Source organism: Mytilus edulis, chromosome 13, assembly GCF_963676685.1.
Source record: "Mytilus edulis chromosome 13, xbMytEdul2.2, whole genome shotgun sequence".
In the NCBI taxonomy this organism is placed as follows: Eukaryota; Metazoa; Mollusca; class Bivalvia; order Mytilida; family Mytilidae; genus Mytilus; species Mytilus edulis.
In genome coordinates, this window is record NC_092356.1 from 28,465,293 (window position 1) to 28,486,903 (window position 21,611).

Below are 21,611 nucleotides of genomic sequence, written 5' to 3' on the forward strand. Positions count from 1 at the left end.
CATTTCATAGAAAAATACAATTCAGTGGGAATGATTATTTGGTCTCCACCCAGGCCGCGAGTTTAAACTCCTGTTCCTCAGAAATATCTTTGGTGTGTTTTATATTATTCAAACTACAGAAATAGTTAACTTAAAGGTATAACTTAGTGACGTCGTGTTTAAGACTTTTCCTATCACCAGTATTATTGAGTGATATGATTACACTAATGACATGTATGAACAATTTACAAATTACATATTGAAATACAGTAAAACTGATTTTATAGTGAAGAAAAAATAATTAAAGTAGAAGCTTTACAAAAGCATACTTTTTTCAAAATGTTCAATACCTCTTTGTTTTATATTTTTTTATTATTATATGTTAGTTGTGTATAAAAAAAAAGTACTTTAAATGTCAAATTTTAAATATATGTCATACCTTATTTTTGTTACGCTTTCATGTCACATCGAATACTAGTTTTCAGCAGCCTTCAGTTGATAACAGTACCACCTTTGTTGTCAGGGGTCTAACTCTTTGATTTCGCCTTGGTAACCACAGGGTTCTTTGCCTTTTGGGGGATAGCAACAATGTCATTGTCCATAGACTCCTCCCCGTCCCCCGTTACAGTGAAAAATGGCACGCAATAAATCGGGCCTTCTTTAAGTCCTGGTCACAACGAACCCTCGACACATCTATGTAGCACCACAACATGAAATTTGGTCGAATCGCGGGTCATCTGTGGTCGTCGTATGACAATCGTAAGACAGTCGCACGATGTGTTTAGCATCGTGGCGCTGTCGTGTGTCGTGGGACGAAAATTGGACATGCACTTCTTTTGCTCTACGATTTCTACTGTCGTGAAAGTGTCTTACAACCGTCGTGTGACTGTCGAGCGATAATCACATTGTCCTGAGTATCAACATAAACAATTTTAATCAAACAATCGTCGCACGACTGTCGTACGACAATCTCACGACAACCGCAAGACCTTCGTGATACAGTCGCACGATTGTCTCACGAATACCAAATTTCGTACGATGCTCGCACACTATTGGGTGTCTGTCGTACGACAGTGGTACGTTCGTCGACCAACATATTTCGTTTTTATTTAGAAGAATACAATTCAGCGGGAATGAATGTTTGGAAAAACATACCGTCTACCGTTTATAGAGGACATCTATTCCATCAGAACGATTATGCTGAATAGGCGCCTTCCTTGGCTCCAATAAAGGCAAAATATGGTTCTGTAAGAGTTGATTTGAGTCCGTGAGCAGGATTTAGCGAAACGCCCGATGTTGGTTGGTAAGCCATGGATCAAACGGTACCTTATGTTTGGGCAGTATAGTACACTAATGCAAGAGTTGGAGCGGGAATCTGCCGGTGATTTTGTTGGATTCATACAGATGGAACCTGGCATGTTTCAAGAGCTTTCTTGTAGAGTTGCATCACAGTAGCACAACAGTCGTACGACAGTGGCACGACAGTGACACGACAGTGACACGACAGTGACACGACAGTGACACGACAGTGACACGACAGTGACACGACAGTGACACGACAGTGACACGACAGTGACACGACAGTGACACGACAGTGACACGACAGTGACACGACAGTGACACGACAGTGACACGACAGTGACACGAGCACCTCATGACATGAAAACCTGAAAATAGCCCCAAACAAATCACGATTGTCGTACTAATATCGCGCGAATGTCACACGACCGACTTGCGACAAACCCACGACAGTACAATTACAATTCTTTTTTTTTCTGTCTTGTACCCAACGTGGAACCATCGTGGACATGTCGTAGATTATGTGACCGCTCGAAAAAAAAAATTGACATTTGCCACAACAGAGCCACGACAACTATTTTATAGATCTTCCATGCCAAAAATATCGTACGATCTGTTTTGACCGTGGCTTTGTATACTAGAAGTTCGGATTGAAACGCGCGAGTGACCTACGATTGTTGTGCGACAGTGGCACGACAGTACCACCATAGCAATACGCATATCCCATGCAATGAAAATCTGAAAAATAGCCCCAAACAACTCAAGATAGTCGAACGACCATCGAAAGACCGACTTGCGACAGACCCTCGACAGTACAATTACAATTCTTTTTTTCTGTGGTATACACATCTTGGAACCATCGTGGACATGTCGTAGCTGATGTGACTAATCGAAATATTATTTTTAGGGACATTTTGAACGACAATGCCACGACAACTATTTTATAGATCTTCCACCAACTCGTACGCAATATTTTATTATTCATTCCCATTAAAATTGTTATTTCCATTTATTTAGAAAAATACATGAAAGATTGGTTATCCAATGCATTTAGCTTTCAAATCAGAAATATCTAAAGTTAACCAATCAGCTCTATCTGCCAGGCACTGTATTGACGAATCAAATCATGACATCACCCAAAACGATTGTTAGAACAAATAAAACCACAAATTGACTCTAAATGTTGACGCCCACGACGCAGACGGCAGAATGTAAAATCATTATGTCTCGCCACTGGGACATAAATGTCGCAGCCTTTAAACAAAATATAAAATCTTTATGTCATTAATCGTTGAGGTGACTTCCAAAGTATGCTGACGGTCACGCAAACCGATATACACATGAATATAGATATAAATAGATAGCAAACTCGTGTCATTGCAATCTATAAAGGTCTTCATAATTTCATACTATAGGTTAAAAATGCGTGTTTATCATCGTTTTTATCTGTATATGAATGCATTTTTGTGGATTGAATCAGACCATTAATTGGTTTATCCTTATTTAAATTTCAATGTTGAATTCTATCTTTTTAATAAATTAATAGCCTAATCAATGCGTCACTCATCTCTAGCTAATGGATTGAATTGAAGGTCACATGAATACGAATTCAATGAGGTCGAAGTAATCACTTTTTTATCAGCAATGTTTCATAGCTTATTTTGACAAAATTGAACCAAACTGGCTTCTAAAAGCGAAGTAGTATTAGTCTATATCAATGTCGTTAATGATATACGCGATTGAACAAAATAATATCCTATTAAAAAATGAACTTTAACACAACTAAATAAACATTGCTATATAGATATGAAAAAGTGTAGACTTATTTTTTGGTATTGCACAAGATCATGCGTTACTCCGATTATTTATGAAGTCTTTTCACTACAACCGTTTGATGTGTTTTTTGTATTTTAGTCTTGAAGAACGTGCTTTGTTTAAAAGTTGACATTTGCTTTGAATCAGAAGTAACAGTTGGTTTCCGATTTTAATTCGCATGAACTAACTTTCAGTAAATGCAAATACTTTAATAGGGCTCAAATCTCATTGGCAGCATTTTGATCATTTGATTATATTCCACACGTGGAGCAGGACCTCCTTAACCTTCACCTGAGATCATCTCAATTTTTTGGTGGGGTTCGTGTTGCTTAGTCTTTTTTTTTCTTATGTTGTGTTTTTTGTTCTTTTGTTTGTCTGTTTGTTAAAGTCCTTTTTTTTCTTCTCAGCCATGGCGATGTCGGTTTATTTTTGATTTTTGAGTTTTATTGTCTCTCTGGTATCTTTTGCCCCTCAAGATCAGTTGTTTTAAGAAAATCACTAAAAGGTTAGACTCTATTTATTTAAAAACACATTTATTACAGCCAGTACAATACTATTTAACAGAGTCATTTACGATATATCAATGTAACCTTGCATTACATAATATATTATGTTTCCTTCGAATTCATGCACAAAGTATTATTTACAAAAATTGTATGTAAACATATATTTAAAAAAAATCATATAAAGCACCAAATTCAAAAACAATAAATCGTACTATATAACAGTTATATATCAATGTTACAATAATGACAAAGTGTCTATATTTCATTTATCCTATGTCACTTTTTAAAATCTAATAATGCCGTCTATGAACATAAATAACCTTACAACTTTCAACATAATAAATACTCATGCATATAAAATAACACTAACTTAAGGACACATCTATGAAAATGTAACATAAATAACTATTTTCCAAGAAGCTTCAAATGATATTGTTCTTTATTTTACCAGTTTATTTGATTAAACTTGGCATGCAAATTACAATGTTTATTAACTTAAACCTTCTTTATCAGAAATCCTTTATACAAATCTGTCATTTGTTGAAGAATTTAAACTCTGAAATCTAAAAGGTATATATTTTACATAAAAAGTACTAAAAGAGTATTTGTTAAGTATTACAAATATGTCGTTTTGCCCTGTAAAGTCTGAACTTGATTAGCATTTTTGTCCGATCAAGTTTGCATATTTCTGGATAAAAGGAAAAAACAAATGGGATTTACCCCTATATAGAATAAAATGAATGTAACCAGTTTCTTAACATTTCATCAAATATTTTGAAAAAAATACCCATGACTAACAACTAGCAGCAACGCATCACAACACGCATGAGTAAACCAAGCTTTGCATATAAACCGACAACTCACTACAACCTGTCACAAGAAAAATAAATAAAATCGTCTAAAATAATGCAAATCAGTGTTTAAAAGAAGAACAATTCAATATATAATTTTAATATGATTCAATTATATAATCAGATCCATTATGCAGTTCAAATAAAATTCAATATTTGAACAGACCCATACAGAATTTTAAATTGATAATTTTAAAGACAATAAACCTAATTTAAAAGACTATAATAAAAGATCGTAAGTAAAACAAAAAAAATTACGACTCTCATTTCTGAGAATATGACAGAGCATCATGTCACAATTTAAAAAGAAAGTCAATCTTTGCTTCGCCACTATTGATAATATTTTCCGGGGTATACTAATTCATCTTTTTATGTAAAATAGCTCCTTGGTGGTTGTTAAGAAAGAGAAAATGAAACAATTATAATCTGCTTCGGGAATGTCCCAGAATTGAATTAAATCGATATTAAGAAAGTAATAAAATTATTGACACTTAAAATACTTGTCTGTCTCTATAACTTAAATCACTGCATGTCCACATCACAAAAAACAAGAAAAGTGGACAGAGGATGGGGGAATGGTATGACAGGGCGGAGAGCGGGGTCCTGGGTCGTAACTGGGACAAGAGGGGAATAAGAAAAGGGATATTGTGGGGAAATGTTTTGACCGATTTTCATCTTGCAGTATAGGAAGGGAGTGAGAGTAAGGGGGTAGTATAGGACATCATACAGGTTTACATCTTTCTGTATTTCTTTAGGACATGCTATTGCAAACTACCTATATCCAGCGGTGACTTATTTCAATTACAAGTAAAGTAAAAATAATCATTTGAGCAGTAAAAAATTACTGTGTCTCTCAATTTGTATTCATTTTGATTAGTTTTAACAAAATTAAATACAGAATAAAACAAAATCATAAAAATCTATACTCCATGATTTGTTATACTAGTATGCCATATTTTGATCCACATTATCATAACATAATATCAATTACATTGTCTCGAGTTAATAGATATATTAGTCACCTAAGCCGTTACAAATGTAAGTATCACAGCTATATTCCTCTATAAAAAATTAATTATATACCTTGTGTGTATCAATTTCCAAATAAAGGCAACAGTAGTATACCGCTGTTTAAAATTCATAAATCGATAGAGAAAAAACAAATCCGGGTTACAAACAAAAACTGAGGGAAACGTATCAAATATAAGAGAACTACGACACAACAGAAACACAACACCGAAATGTAACACACACACAAACGAACTATAATGTAACAATAGCCATTTTCCCGACTTGGTACAGGCCATTTTATGACAAAATGGTGAGTTGAACCTGGTGTTGTTGCATTCCAAACCACCCGCTTTAATGGCAGTGTTAATTATAACATTAAAATGACAACTTTACACGATAGGGCTACAATAAATAAATGGGAGAAAATATAGGACAGAGAAACAAAAGAATAATAGCCATCAAAATGTAACAGGTTAAAAAATATATGTGTACGCCAGACGTGCGCTACGTCCACACAAAACTATGCTCAGGTGAAAAAAGATTGAAAGCCTTAACAACTACAAAGTTGAAGATCGCCGAGGATCAAAAGTTCCAAAAAGTTGTTAGGCCAGGGTTATCCGCCTGGGACAAAACATCATTATTATCAAGAAAAATACATAGTTTAGCAAACAGTATAAAATGACTATATAATAGATATACATGATTAAACTGAAGTGGTGACTAGATATAGAATACAAACGAATACATTACAAAATCACAGCCGTGTTAGCCAAAGTCATTGCAACGCCCGAAGTGACGTGTTTCGAAAATTAAGAAAGAATTTGGATGAAATTCAAGATTAGATTTGTATGACTTATCTAACTTATACAAATAACAGTGAAAATCATAATACTAATTAATATCTAATTGTAGTAGTGATTAGATAAATATTAATATATTCGAAATAAATTAAACAGGCACTCTACAAGATAGCCCTATTGACACATGTGCTGCCAAAAAATTAACAATAAGGTGAACAATGCTTTACACAGAAGAGTGGAAATTTCATCTTTATTTTTTTTAACTTGGCTTCTTTTTTAATTTGTCTATTTTAAATCGATTTACGAGATTTGAACATCGGAAAACTACAATCGTCCTTATTGTTCATGAAAATGATACCTTCAACATTGAATATGCACCTAATTAGTCATAATTTACGTACTCCATAAACAATGCAAATTGAAGTGCATAGTTTCCAATGTTAAAACATATTATCGTCGAAAATTCACTAATGAAACATTTATGGCATTAAGCAACATTAAATGCAAATATTTCAGTAAAAATATTATTGTCGAGTCGTAAATTCTTGTGTATACACTTGAATCAATGATTATTCTAAGTTACAATAAAACTAAAACTAGAGTTTAATAGTGTTTTCTATACAAAATATATGCTAGTTATATTAGATTCCTAGAATTCGGTTTTATATAAGTTTGAACTATCGTTATAACTACTGTTAGATTGTTTATATTAAGGTGGTACCTAACACTACAGGGAGATAACTCTGTAAAGTCAGCTAAACGTTTTAATTACGTTGTGTTGTAAAGGGAATATTAAGCTTCTCAATGATCAAAATTGGTGTTTGTCAAACTGCTATATAACCAGTGTAATTTTTCTGACAAAACGGTTGGTTCAAAATTTTTGAAATTTTTATAGTTTTATTAAAGGGTCGTCAACGTAAATACTTTGTCAAAATTTTATGAAAATTAAACGAGACAAATAAATTTTAGTGAAAGTGTTGGGTACCACCTTAATTTGACAATTGTGATCTTTCTTAACTTCTTTTGTATCTTCTTTTATTTAAAGTTATAAAAAATAAAAGAGACACATCTTATCTAAAAGCATGAAAATAACAATTGTGGATTGAAAATGAATAAATAAAAAAATTATCTATTCAACCATAAAACAACATTAGCTAAGACATAGTTATTTTAGCTGATTGGTAAGCAAAACATTTTAAACAATTAATTTGCGTGGAAAGTTTGTTTTCCTTTCTATTGTTTATTAACTGTTTTAACAGACAAATCACTGATGATAGATGTGGCGAGCATGTCAGATCTAGTATTAATTAAGTTAACCTGAGCAAGAACATATATGTAAGGCATGGGTATCACCATAATGCTGTTTATGGTATATGCATAGTTCTAACATATCCTATTTTTGATAGTTTGTTGAATATATTATAATAATTGACAGTAAAATAAGAATGAAAAATAAAAGTCAATGCAACAACCTTTACAAATCAGAAGACAAAAAATGTCCTTTTTCATACCAATAATTCGTGACATCTATAAAATTCTTTAAAGAAAAAACACTTCTGGATTTTCCACAAAATAATCACCTGTCTGTTAATGATCTTTGCCAATTGAATAGGTGATAAACTTTAAAAATGACAATCTTGCGAGTAAGCAATTTTATCCGTCTAACATCTCTACGTTTAATATATTCCTCTTTAGATAGTATGTTAATGGTTCCGAAGGAGTGTAACTTTCTTGCTTCTAACATATACGCTCTATCTACACATAAAAGTACACTGAATATAGTGAACATTTATGGGCGTAACTACAAAATGTATTCTTGGTATCTATGATGAGTTTATTCTATTCTTTTTATTTTTAAATTTTCTTTTCGAATTCCTCTTTCGTCCTTTTCTTCTTCTCGTCTGTTTGTTATTTTTATTTTGTTTTAATTCTTTGGCAATTGTGGGCAAATGTTTGATTTTTCTCAACGTTTTTTGCAACTGTTTAGTCAATGTCTTCACTTCTTCTAACTCTGTTATTTGCTGTTCTAACTTCGTTACTCTACTTCGTAAGAAGATGAATTCTTCGTATGTTAAAGCTATGTTTTTACCTAAAATCATAATTTTAAAACATATAAGCATGCATGATTTTGCAACAATTCATTACATAATAGACAATAAACAATCATGACCTTATCATTGTTTTTTTTTCTAATTAGCTAGAAACCAAAAAGTAGTTTATCAAATCATTGATGATTAATGGTTGATAAACAACAAATCACCAAAACGGACACAAGCTCAGACTTCATGTTACTCTAGAGGAAAGCTGAAAATGTTTTAACAATTATATTCAATGCTCGAAACAATTTATGTCGATAGCAACGACATTTAATAGCAAAAGACACTAAACAACAAACTGAAAGAATAACAAGTGTTGTGCACCCTCTGTCGATGTGTGGCATACTATTCATAGTTATTATACTTCGTTGCATTGGTTCCCACGTGCTCATAACAACAAAAAGTTAATATATATTTATATGGTGGAAAAGACAAAAATCAAAGACGGACGACGCTGGGACGTGCTTCAGCTTTTTAAAAAATGAATAATAGTTCAGTGATGACTGACGTCAAATTAAATTCCTAAACATTAATAAAAGAAACTAAAATTAAGAATCATACAAGACTAAAGGCCAGAGGTTCCTGATATGGGACAGGCGCAAAAATGCGGCGTGTAAAACAAGTTTTTTGATATCTCAACTCTCCCTCTTTACCTCTAGCCAATGTAGAAAAAAACAAACACACAACAATACGCAGACTAAAAGTCAGTTTAAAAGAAGTCCGAGTCTAATGTTAGTATGGGTAACAAAAGAATCTACATAAATTGACAATGATACATAAATTAACAGAGGACTACTAGCAGTTACTGACATGCCAGCTCTAGACCTCAATGTAACTGATTGAAAGATTATGTCTAAATCATATGAATACCAAGCACTATCTCTTCTGTTAGGGGTAAAGTATTATACCATAATAAATTATATGAGAAGAAAATATCCCGTATCATGCCAACAGCCACTTTTAGAACAGTTTTCTTTGTGTAAAATAGTTAATCGAAACTTACTTACTATACTCTGGTCAGCGGCATTGAATCGTCCTAAATTTATGTGAACATCAGTAGAAATGCTTGTTCGTTCAAGATTTCGCGAATCAATATATTCAAAGACAACATTTACCTCTAGTCTTTCATTGAGAAAGTTTTAATATCATTTTAAAGCTGATGAATTAAGATTCCAAACCCAATACAGATATATTATACTTATTATCGCTTCTATTTCTGTTAGAACTGATATTCTAGAATCGATTTCATATATTCATTACTGTAGAAAAACAAAACTATCAGCAATTTTACCTTCATTTTCTGTTAATTGCTCTAAAGGTTTGATATTTTGCAAATTAACCTTCTTCCTTGCCTTACAAGATATGTCTTTAGTTGTAGAACCGTTATCAGCAACTTCTTGTGACTCAAAACACCTAACAAACACAAACATTATTGTTTTGAAAACTTGAACATATATCTGTACAATTTTATAAAAAAGATATATGTATTTTGAAGTTTTGCGGAAATGATAAAGGATTATTCTATTGATTATTCTACACTTTTAAAGTACTTCAAAACCATCTCACATCAATATATATTAGCTTAAACGATACTTCACATATTCATAAAATGATAACTTTCTACAAACCGTGTTATAAATTGCAATGTGTAATAATGAAATAGCCTTTCCGAGAACCTCAGTTAATCAAAATTTTTGGCGGGTCTTTAATAAAATGTTTTGTTATTGTTGTTTAGGATTTCGTAATTTTTTATTTTGGTCATGGTATTGTTTATATTTTATTGGAATACTTGTTGTTGTTAACAGAAGATCAGATTGAGGTTGGCTGGAGACTGAGAGCGGAAACCGAGTCAAATGTGTCCATATTTTGTCGATAGCGATGATTCCAAGAATAACTTTTAAATAACTTTTAAAACTAGTAAAACGCTTTTTAAATTGAACTAAAATTACTAGCTATCATGGTACATTGTTCGTTATTTTAAGTTATATATACTTATACTATTGCTGAATACTTGCTTTGTTTTCTTCCTACATATGTGTTCATCGCTAGCTTCCGGTTTGAAAAAGCCATCAGCACATGGTCCACATTGCCCTATATTAAAAACAACATCAATTAAAGGTCTGAAAGGTATAAACCTCTAAACAATTTTCAATAAAAAAAAAATTGTTCTTTAGTCTCGAACTGCGGCACGGACACTACCTATTAAATGTTTTAAAAGTGCAGTGGAGAACACTCCGTTTTGTATGATAAAAAAAGACGGTAAGTTTAATTATGCCTCACCACATGAAACCCCTATGTAAGTCGCAAAGATTACAAATCTACAGGTGAGAAGAGTCAGGACAATGGCACTTTAGATCATTGATTATTCTTTAGTTTTCTATGTTGTGTCATGTGTACTATTGTTTGTCTGTTTGTCTTTTTAATTTTTAGCGATGGGGTTGTCAGTTTATTCTCGATTTATGAGATGGACTGTCCCTCTGGTATCTTTCGTCCCTCTTTTAGACTAACATAATTCTTAACGTTAAAGCTCTAGTGTGTTTAAGTGACTTAGTCAATCTAAAAGACTCAAAATATAATATTCGGTAAGGTTATATACTTCGCATATCACAGAGAAGAACAAATGCATACGATAAGAGATCATTTAGATATGCAGCCGCTTCACTCGGAATAGCTTGAAAATCACTTTAGGACTGAAAATAGTTTTGTGGTTTTTAAAAATGTAGTTTTTTTTTCCATTTCAAGAGTTTAATACAGTCCTGGAGCGGTTCAAACTACCGCTGCCTGGCTTGCAACTAATAAAGATATGTTTATGTAGATTTGCTCATATTTGTTAAACCAAGTCTTGTACATATAAATGCCAAATGCTATGTATGCCATGCATGTTGTTATTATTGTTTTCATGTGATGTTTTTGTTATTATATTCAGTTAAACGCTTTCTCGATCTTGTGTTGTATAGTTTTAAAAATGACGAATCCAAATAAAAATGCTCTTATCTTATCTTAAAAACAATGAAGGCTCTTGAAACATATTCGAAACAATATCATATGTTTTGATGAGTAATAAAAACAAACTTAAAAGTCACGAAAGAATAAGGTTTGTTAGTTTTCGGTTATATATTCATGAAAAAACATCCTTATATATATATATATATATATTTAGGTTTTTTCTGAAACTTTTATAGAAGTCTTTTATGCTGTATGCTTTAAACTTACCGTAATTTTTAAGTTCATATCCCGGACTAGAACAGGAAAATTCGGAAAGTAAACAGTTGTTATAATCACTTCCATAGTAACCACGCTTTCTATCACAAACACATGCATCTTTCTCTAAAATAACTTCAGCTTTAAAGAAAAAAGATGATAACTCAAGAGGCCTAAAGGTAGCTGTTTGTATGAAGGTTAAATCTTAAAACAGATTAATTTTTTCATGTTCAATGAAACGATGTAAGGGTTTAAAATGTATTCATAAAAATAAACATTTGCGATAAAAGATAAGTGAATGTTAATTATATCATCAGTTTTCGGATTTTGATACGCCAGACGCGGGTTTCATCTTCACATCAGCGCTGGTCGAATCAAAATTTTTTAAGGCCAACTTCAATACGAACTTAAGACTAAATACGATTGATTCGAATATCAATCAAGAGTGTAGTGTATCAAACAAAAACAACAAAACGTCGTTCTAAGTAAACAATAAGTTAAGGCACAGTTCAAATAAAACGCAATAACAATATTGCACCGCATAAATACTTTTTTCAATGCATTGCTACTTTTGAAAATGTTATACATAATGTAGTCATTATTGAAAAATGTATTCAAAAATCATTTCTACAAATTTGTCGAGTTCATTAAAAAAAAGAATGCTCCCCGTTCAATTGTGACAAAAATAAATTTAGGGGAAATTTGCTACATTGAATATTCTCTACAATTGAATTATGTCATTGTTTAAGTTGAAAGACACAACCAATTTCGCAAACAAAGTCATGATTAATGTAATAAGAGATTGCTGATGGATGTTTTCTGTCATATTTGAGTTTTCGTCAAATGATTTATCATACAGGCTCATAAAAGTTACCAATATTATAATTTGGTACGCCAGGCAGTTGAAAATAAAACCAAATCACTAGTTTTCTCGTTTGAAGGCCATTTTGGACCCAGATACATGTAGATAATCATACCACATCTTCTTTTCATTTTAACAACACAAAGAATCAAATAAGAAGTTTTTAATTAGAAACGTTTGACTTACGTTGCTCACATGTAGGTTTCGGTATACATGGATCTATGATATTGGTCATTTCAGCAGTATTGATTATGTCTAAATGGTATGTGCTTTCAGGGCAGTTACTACAGGTATCGTGACCATTATGGCTATCACAAAAATCATATTTCTGAGCTGAAAAAGATAGATGTAGTAATTTTAAGTAATTTTTAAAACCAAAGTATAGCTAGCAGAACACAGAAAATCTGTTAAAAGTGGAAGCAATGGGGAAACAACTCATGTTGTGGAAGCACTCAACAGTTAGTTTTAGTTTCACATGTTGGCCCAAAGGGATTCTTCAAACATGAAAGTAAGATTGGTATAGCCTTCACAATTGGTTTATATGAACATGAATATTATGTAATGATGTTTGATGGGTTGCTTTCTATAAGACAATCAGTTTCTTGATATCTATACTAGACAGTGGTCCACAAATTGTTGTGATATTTTATTTTTACGCAAAATCTTTTTTATTCAATTTTACGAAAATATGAAGCGAAATACAGCCAAATTTTATTTGATTATTTGGCAGATCAGTGTTGATAGTTTCAGAAAAGATATCACTCATAGGGTTTGACATTCTAGTTTGAACCAAACTTTTAGAGAATATTTGATATGTTCATGTCCCTTTTACACTATATTTAAGGTAAATTATTGCAGAATGTTGCTATGGATACACAAAATAGAATTATATTTCACCGTTTTAAACTTTTGAAAACCAAATCTATGGAAGACAGGTATTTTACTTATAAGGAAGCCAGCAATAGAAGATGATTAAACATATAAAGGTTTAATTCTGATTTATTTCCTAACTGCAGAGTGCTACCGTAGAGTTGATGTCCTTTTTCATGTTAATTCCGCTCGGTAGTTCCAAAAGCCATAAAATTATGCGATCGATTATTTGTTTTAACATTGATAGAATTTATCATTGCATTACAATGAAAAAAGGATCAAAAATAAATACTTATATGTAATATACAGACTTAAAGACAGGGTAAATAGACAAACCTTGCTGGCATATTACTGTGTTACAACATATATAATCCCCAGACAATGACAGTCTATCGACCTGTCCTGCACTACAAGCTTTCGGGAAACCATTTATAATCTGAAAAATATGTTTAAAATGTCATCTTTTATCTTGATAAATCAATCATTTTAGCGAGGTACGATAACTTGTAATTAAATTTTATTGTGAAAATTATTTATTTTTTAAAACGTAGATTGTATCTATATCTGAATGTATAAGTTACTTAAACAACTATCTCTCGTGGTTAAGTGTTATAAAAATAAAATGCATTGGTAAAAAGTTTCAAAAAGGTATATATAGTCTACAGATCGATTTCTTACAATGCATATTGCTGTTGATAACTACCAGACAACTATTTCAATAATTTTTTTTCGCTCGTAGTATAACATACGAATGAATAGATTGACTGACTATACAATTATAAATAGTACAAAATAACGTATGCCAAATGACTGAACCACGACTATATTTAAGGGATTTTATTTCCATTAAATTCTGTATAATTATGTACATATGGGGTTTCTTTTCCTCATTTTTTTATGTTTGTTTAAATTATTTGTTTTGAACTATGAGAACTTTAAGTGGAGTAAAAAGTTTCAAGAACGTACGAGACAGACAAGTATGGCTTATGTCCATAGATTAGTAATTAAAAAGTTCTAAAGTTACTCATCATGTGGGCATTATCGGGATACATTCAGGCTACCAAAGGGATAGTATTATTGAAAGAAATATTAGTAATAATCTAGCCGTCACTGAGTACTTCAATGTGCTATGGTCCAAAATTCACTATTTAATCATGATAATACCCTCTTAGTACATGTCGTAAGTAATTAAGTTTCAAAAATATGCAAGTAGAGGTGACTTTAAAAATACGAGAGGGTATTATATGGTAATGTCACGATTTTTCTAATGTAAAACATAGGATGACGCATTGCCACGTTTAACCATATCTATACTGGTATCGGATTTCAATTGAATCGGGTTTTACCTATTCTGATGCAAACTGATAGATTTTCTAAAGAAAAGATTCCAGAATTTGTTTTTTAGGATTAAGTATTAATTAAACATGATAGGCTAAAAAAAATACTTGTGTTTAGAGTTTCTTACCGTTCCTATTTATTTTTATTATTTTATTACATTATTTAATAAGTACTCGTATGTATCTTTCACATCTTTTGCATCTAGTCGTACGAGAAAATAGCAGGATTTTTTTTTACATTTTAATGACACCGTTGTGTAAGAATACTTACTATACCATGTAAACGATGGTAATATGTGAATTAAATAAACTTACTTAATATTGACTATTCCACAGCAAGTGACATTCAAATTTGGATGACTTTAATTTGCCTGTACCAAGTCAGGTATATGACAGTTGTTGTCCATTCGTTTGATGTATTTTTCCATTTGATTTTGCCATTTGATAATGGACTTTCCGTTTTGAATTTTCCTCGGAGTTCAATATTTTTGTAATTTTACTTTTTTTAGGGCAGTTTTGATATAGATCTGTGTTAACAAATGACAGAATCATAGCATTACATAAACATTTAAAACTTCATTCCATTGAAAATATGTTGGAATGGATGATTACAAGATAAAACTTGTATCAGTAAAAACGAAATCCTATTAAAGATGTTTACCTTTACTTCAGCAACGATAACTATCAAACCAAGTAATCTCAAGTAAACCTTCATTCTTATCAGTTTCTGGAATTAACAAAGATATATAATTAAGATTGTTTTTCTTTTAACTAATGGAATGTAAATAACAGTGCAGGAAGAATGCGACGTTCGAGTGTTTACTTAATAATATTTTTTTTTAAATGAAAACCATGTTCTATTAATTTGAGTCGTTAAAGTATAATGTGCCTGTCATTTTACGCTGCTTTATATACAAGTTTAGTATTTCATAACATTCTATAAATATAAATTACAGTAAAAATGTCACATGTTAAGTATGACTGTATACTAAGTTTACTTGTCTACTTGTTTTAACCAGATTCAACAAGCATGAATATAAATACGTATACTAAATTCCGATAAAATATATATATATATGTATATATATAGATAAATTTGATAATTAACTTCTCGAAGTTTCTTTTTTCCAGAATATATTTAAATCTATCAGAATTTCGGATAAATAGTCTAACTTGAAACTTCAAAATAGATACGAAACTGTTTTATCTTCAAAATTACTTCTGATTAGTTTTCCTAAGTTATCTATATCAAATAATTTATCTAAGTGGAATGAAACATAAATGAAATAGAATTTTGTCATTTAAAAATGAAAGTCATGCAGTATTGCTGGGATTTAAATTATAGAACACGTCACATTAGATGTTTTTATTTATAGCTTCCTTCGACATTTTTTTCAAACGTAATGTTTATAAATAAAAAGGTACTTCTCGCGGAAAATACATCTAAATTTAAGAAGAAAACAGTAAAAAAAAGAGAAAAATTTACCTGAAAACCCAAGATCACCGAGCAAATCACCTATCCTGTTTAAACAAGAGAAGTTCAACATGATTACGGAAAAACACTTTTTTTATAAATAGAACACTTGATTTTTTTTATCTGGCCAGGATTCAAGAAGGAACTTTTGTAATTGAACCATTGAAAGACTAATTAAAAAACTGAATTTTTCATGAATGTATCACTTTTCAATTATCTGCCTATAAACAGATAACCCTCTATCGCCTCTTCTTTTCTTTAGGCTAGCTGCTAGCATTACACATGTTGCATGTCATGCAATTGGATTTTCCAATTTTATAAATAGATTACATTATCTTCTTTATTTGCGTTCTTTGCAGTCAGTGAAGCTTCACAAGAAGTATTAATTTGCGCAGTATATATGTCAAACTCGTGTAAATAGTTATCAAAGGTAATTTGATACGCCAAACCCATATAAGACTCATCAGTGACGCTCAGATCAAAATAGTTAATGTAATTTATGTCCGTTTGATGTTTCTATTCTAGTATACAGTATTCTTTGGGAAACTCTATATGTTATCTTAATATGATTATTTCACTGTCAAATCCCCCTTAAAAGGTTTTAAATGTATGTGGTAAAGTAGTATCTATAGTCATTAAAATGATATTGTAAAATTAAATATTGCTAATAATGAGTTCATTACTTGATTTGATTTTTAATAACTGCTGAGGGGGGGGGGATAGAAAAAAAAAGCCGAAGGCCCCCAGTGGGTCTTCAACACATCAAGAAAATCCCACAACCGGATGCGAACTTCAGCTGGACACTTAACAAAAATGTGAACTTGTTCAGTGAAAATAGACGTCATACTAAACTCCAAAATAAATAAATGAATTTAATTAAGAATGATACAAGACGAGCATAGACCAAGAGGCTCTTGATTCGGGAAAGGTGGAAAAACAGTGGCAAGGTTTAACATGTTTTGTGAGATCTCAACCTTCCCCCTATAACTCTAGTCAATGTAAATTAAGCAAACACACAGCAATACGCACAGTAAAACTCAGCTCAAAAGAAGTCCAAGTCCGATGTCAGACTAGGTAACTAAAGAAACTTAGCAAAATGACAATGATACATAATTAAACAAAGGACTTTAACCTATAATGGTTTACTTTTTAAATTGTTATTTGTATGGAGAGTTGTCTCATTGGCACTCACGCCACATCTTCCTATATCTATTTTACTACTAATAGTTACTGACATGCCAGCTCCAACTTCAATTAAACTTATTAAAATATTATTTCTTCGTCACTGTTCAGAAATAGAAGTAATTTTGAAATTGAAACGTAACTAGTTACGTATGTATTTCAAAGTTTTGACTTGGCTATTTATCTTACTTTCTTAACAAAATTGGCATTGTTAGATTTAGATATTTTAAATAATAAGCAAAATTTCTATAAATTCGTAGAAAGTTAGCGACAACAGGTAAAATTAGACATTAAGCTTAAATCCTAGGAAACTAGGCATTTAGTTGATTGGTTCAAATTTTCAGAAATTATAAGCTTATTTCCTGACATCTTATGATGATTAATCAACCTATTGCCAAGCATCATTTTAATTAAGGATTTCTGCTTTATCTTCCATGTACTTAATGTACATTGTATGAACTGTTATTGATGTTGTCTCAATATAATCTAAATATTAATATACGTTAATTTAACAACGATAATCTTAAAATAGAATAACATGTATTTCTTAATGGTATTACATACACTGATATGTTCCAAACAAGTGTCTGAAAAATGACGATTGAATAATCTATCTAAAAATATTTTAATGAAAATTCCAACTTCATTGAACGAACTAGTTTTGTTTTCGTCAACAGTAGACAACTAAAGATATTAACTAATCAGATATTTACACATATCATTATATCTATTGATGTTATTGAATATGTAAAACATTAATGTTAAACATTTTGTTAAATGCTCCAATGGCTATGCAAACAGTTCTCTTAATTCCATCGAACTATTTCTTTCACTTTTTACAAATTGTGATTAAAAAAAAATATTCGTATATAAAATTCCTTTACCGTATGTGAATACACAAGAAGATACCACCTTTTCGTCGATTCTTTCGCTGGTAAAAATGTTAAATTCTCTTTGTTGTTTATATATTTATTAATTTAAGAAACTGATTGGAAGGAGGATCAACTTGACTCGGATTACTAAGTTTGATCATTATTGTTGCTGAAGAAAGATAAACATTATACGATTTCGTTTGAACTTGTTCTAAGTATCTCTCTTAATTGCCCATTCCACATCATAAATTATTTTCAGTGCAGTACTGTTTGATTAGTGTGTTATGTACTTTCGGCTAGCTGACTAATCCTTTGATTCTGTTGTTTGTTTATTAGACGAACCTATGTATTAAACTGACGTCATTTATTTATATAAAAATATAATTTGTACTAGTTGTCAGCAATATGATATTATAATTATCGTTATCATATCCTTTGTTTTATGGCAATTACGCAAACGGTGGTTTTTTTTGTCAATTTTTGTTATTTGAAAGATCGTATTTTCACCAAAATATTCATAAAATCCATACTAGAACTTAAAACTGTAAACCTAAATATGGTCTGCGAAAATTGTTTAATACCTTCGCAAACATTTGAAAAGTTAATTTTCATCTTATAAACGAAGTACTGACTTTTTTTATCATTTTCCTCTGCATGCATTCAAAAACACGATATATTTTAGCTTTCAAGTTTGATCACATTCTTTTAAAATGATTTTTTTTCATTTGAGGATTTAACAGTTTTTCCAATTTATTTTATTTTATGATAAAGTTGATTTCAAACTTGTGTATCGTTTCTTTAGTTGACAAGTATATTTCAATTTGTGTTTTTATGCCCCACCTACGATAGTAGAGGGGCATTATGTTTTCTGGTCTGTGCGTCCGCCCGTCTATTCGTTCGTCTGTTCGTTCGTCTGTCCGTTCCTCGAGGTCCGTTCGTCTCGCTTCAGGTTAAAGTTTTTGGTCAAGGTAGTTTTTGACGAAGCTGAAGTCCAATCCACTTGAAACTTAGTACATGTGTTCCTTATGGTATGATCTTTCTATTTTTACAGCCAAATAAGACATTTTATCCAATTTCACGGTCCATTGAACATTGTATACTTTGGACACATTCTTGTTTTAATTAACTTCCCCCTTTACTTTTCCTATTTCTATATTGGATTATCTATTTTATTCTCTGCAATGCAACCACGATTACATTTGTTTATCTTTAAAATCATTATTTATCATAGGACATGACGGAAAAGACGGAATTTGAGTGTATTCAAAAGACAATAATTAACATCAAAACCAAGGGGTAAACAAAGACTCACAAAACCAAAGGACAATTACAAAAATGTATGAATAGTATGAAGACAACGCAGCAAAACAGTCATAAACAATCTATATAAATTCATCATAGATACCAGGATTAGAATAATTTACGTCATACGCATAATTTCGACTAAAAAAGACTCATAAGTAACACTCAAAATAAACAGGTTATCAAAAAACACCAAATAAAGTACTAGTATGAAGTTTAAAAGCATCGAGGAACCACAATTTTCGAAGGGATTTACATAATACAAATAATTTAAGGTACTAGTAATGTATAATAAAATTGAGAATATATATGTATACCTTACTATTCTTTAACACATTTTATAATAATATCTTTAACACTCTGTTGACAATTTCCATAGTTTATCAAGGGTTGAATAAATACCCGAAATTATGTACAATCTTTTGACGATATGTTCAGTCATTTATACTTAAACGGGAGATACTGTTCCCTTGTCGGTATATTTATTTGATGTTATTCGTAATTTCTTTTTCGATGTGGTGAGATCTGGTTTTGCTTTTTTCCGCATTACTGTGGATTCATTTATTTTCGTGGGTATCAATTTGCGTGGATTAAGGAAAATTTAAATGTTCGTAGATGTTTAATTTTAGTTTCGCCGAAGTCTGCATACTAGCCTATAGAAAATTTGTCAATCGTTTCGAATTTAATTGTGTGGTTCATCTGTGCCAACGAAATCTACGGAAATTGGTATCCAACGAATAATAATGAATCCACTATTAGTTGTTGTCGAGCTTTCAACTTTTGTTGCATGAATATCGACTTAATAGTTATATCCGGCGGCGACAGCGGCGGCGGATGCGTTAACTAACTTCTTAAAGCTTTATATTTCAGAAGATAGAAGACATGGATGATTCATACTTTGTATATAGAAGCCTCATGTTACGAAGTTTCCGTCAGTCACATGTCCAATGTACTTGACCTCATTTTCATGGTTCAGTGACTACTTGAAAAAAAAGTTAAGATTTTTTGTAATATTAAATTCTCTCTTATTAGAAGTAATAAGATAACTATATTTCATATGTTCGTACATCACAAGGTCCTCATGCCCATCAGACAGTTTTCACTTGACCTCGACCTAATTTCATGGATCAGTAAACAGGGTTAAGTTTTTGTGATCAAGTCCATATATCAGATACTATAAGCAATAGGTATAGTATATTCGGTGTACGGAAGGACTGTAAGGTGTACATGTCAAACTGGTAGGTGTCATCTGACCTTGATCTCATTTTCATGGTTCAGTGGTAATAGTTAAAATTTAGTGTTTTGGTCTGTTTTTCTTATACTATATGCAAAAGGCCTACTGCATTTGGTGTATAGAATAATTGTAAGGTGTACATGTGTAGCTGGTATGTGTCATCTGACCTTGACCTCATTTTCATGGTTCAGTGGTCAAAGTCTAGTTTTTGAGTTTTGGTCTTTTTTTTAATACTATATATGCAATAGGTCAACTATATTTGGTTTATGGGAATATTTTATGATCTATATGTCAGTCGTGCCGGTTTTATTTGACCTTGATCTCATTTTCACGGTTCATTGCTCAGTATTAATTTTTTGTGTTTTGTTCTGTTTTTCTATTATAAGCAATAGGTCAACTGTATCTGTTGTATGGAAGAATGTGTTAGCTGTACATGTCTGTCTGTTAAGGTTCATACGACCTTGACCTCATTTGCACGGTTCATTGGTCAATGTTTAGTTTTCTTGGCTAAAGTTTAGTTTAAATGACAGTTGCAATGAGGTTGGAATAAAGCTTTATATTTAGAACTATCAACATAATATCAATGATTAGTAAAGAAGGGGAGACATTTCAGTGTATGCACTCTTGTTTTTATTTGAATATTATTCTGGTTGTTTCACTATGTACTCTGTTTCTTTTTTTTATATAGTTCATTTGAGAATTGAATGCTTCTTTTTGTCACCGAGCACATCACCTATATCCTGACTATCCTGCCCGAACAAAAGAATTTCAACATGATTACGGAAAAACCCTTTTAAAAATTAGAACAGTTGAATTTTTTTTATCTGGCCAGGGTTCAAGTAGCTTTTGTAATTGGACCATATCACTAGACTTATTTAAAAACAAAAGCTTTCATGACTGTATCACTTTTCAAGTATCTG

The 21,611-nt window shown here is 31.4% G+C and overlaps 1 protein-coding gene across 3 annotated transcripts; it reads right to left on the reverse strand.

The window, feature by feature from the left end:
* Positions 1-3,592: 3,592 nt before the first annotated feature.
* Positions 3,593-21,611, reverse strand: LOC139501439 (uncharacterized). Of its 3 annotated transcripts, none has more exons than XM_071290517.1 (8): positions 21,413-21,611; positions 15,289-15,354; positions 13,627-13,726; positions 12,607-12,753; positions 11,571-11,699; positions 10,373-10,448; positions 9,649-9,770; positions 3,593-8,350 (listed from the first exon to the last, which is right to left on the reverse strand). In XM_071290517.1, exons 1-8 carry the CDS (start codon positions 21,419-21,421, stop codon positions 8,085-8,087), a joined length of 915 nt encoding a protein of 304 aa, XP_071146618.1. In that variant the 5' UTR covers positions 21,422-21,611; the 3' UTR covers positions 3,593-8,084. The 3 variants fall into 3 exon arrangements, 2 of the variants coding, with proteins under 2 accessions (XP_071146618.1, XP_071146619.1); XM_071290518.1 differs by lacking the exon at positions 21,413-21,611 and adding an exon at positions 16,114-16,177; XR_011658567.1 differs by lacking the exon at positions 21,413-21,611 and having other exon boundaries at positions 6,122-8,922; positions 9,134-9,770; positions 15,289-15,665.

What these genes read in the sequence shown, in the direction of transcription:
- LOC139501439 (XM_071290517.1), bottom strand. An exon ending in TTATCGTTGCTGAAGTAAAG is followed by an intron (nt 13,727 to 15,288) that starts GTAAACATCTTT and finishes CATATTTTTCAG; the next exon opens with ATTATAAATGGTTTCCCGAA. An exon ending in GCAATTAACAGAAAATGAAG is followed by an intron (nt 8,351 to 9,648) that starts GTAAAATTGCTG and finishes TTATGATTTTAG; the next exon opens with GTAAAAACATAGCTTTAACA.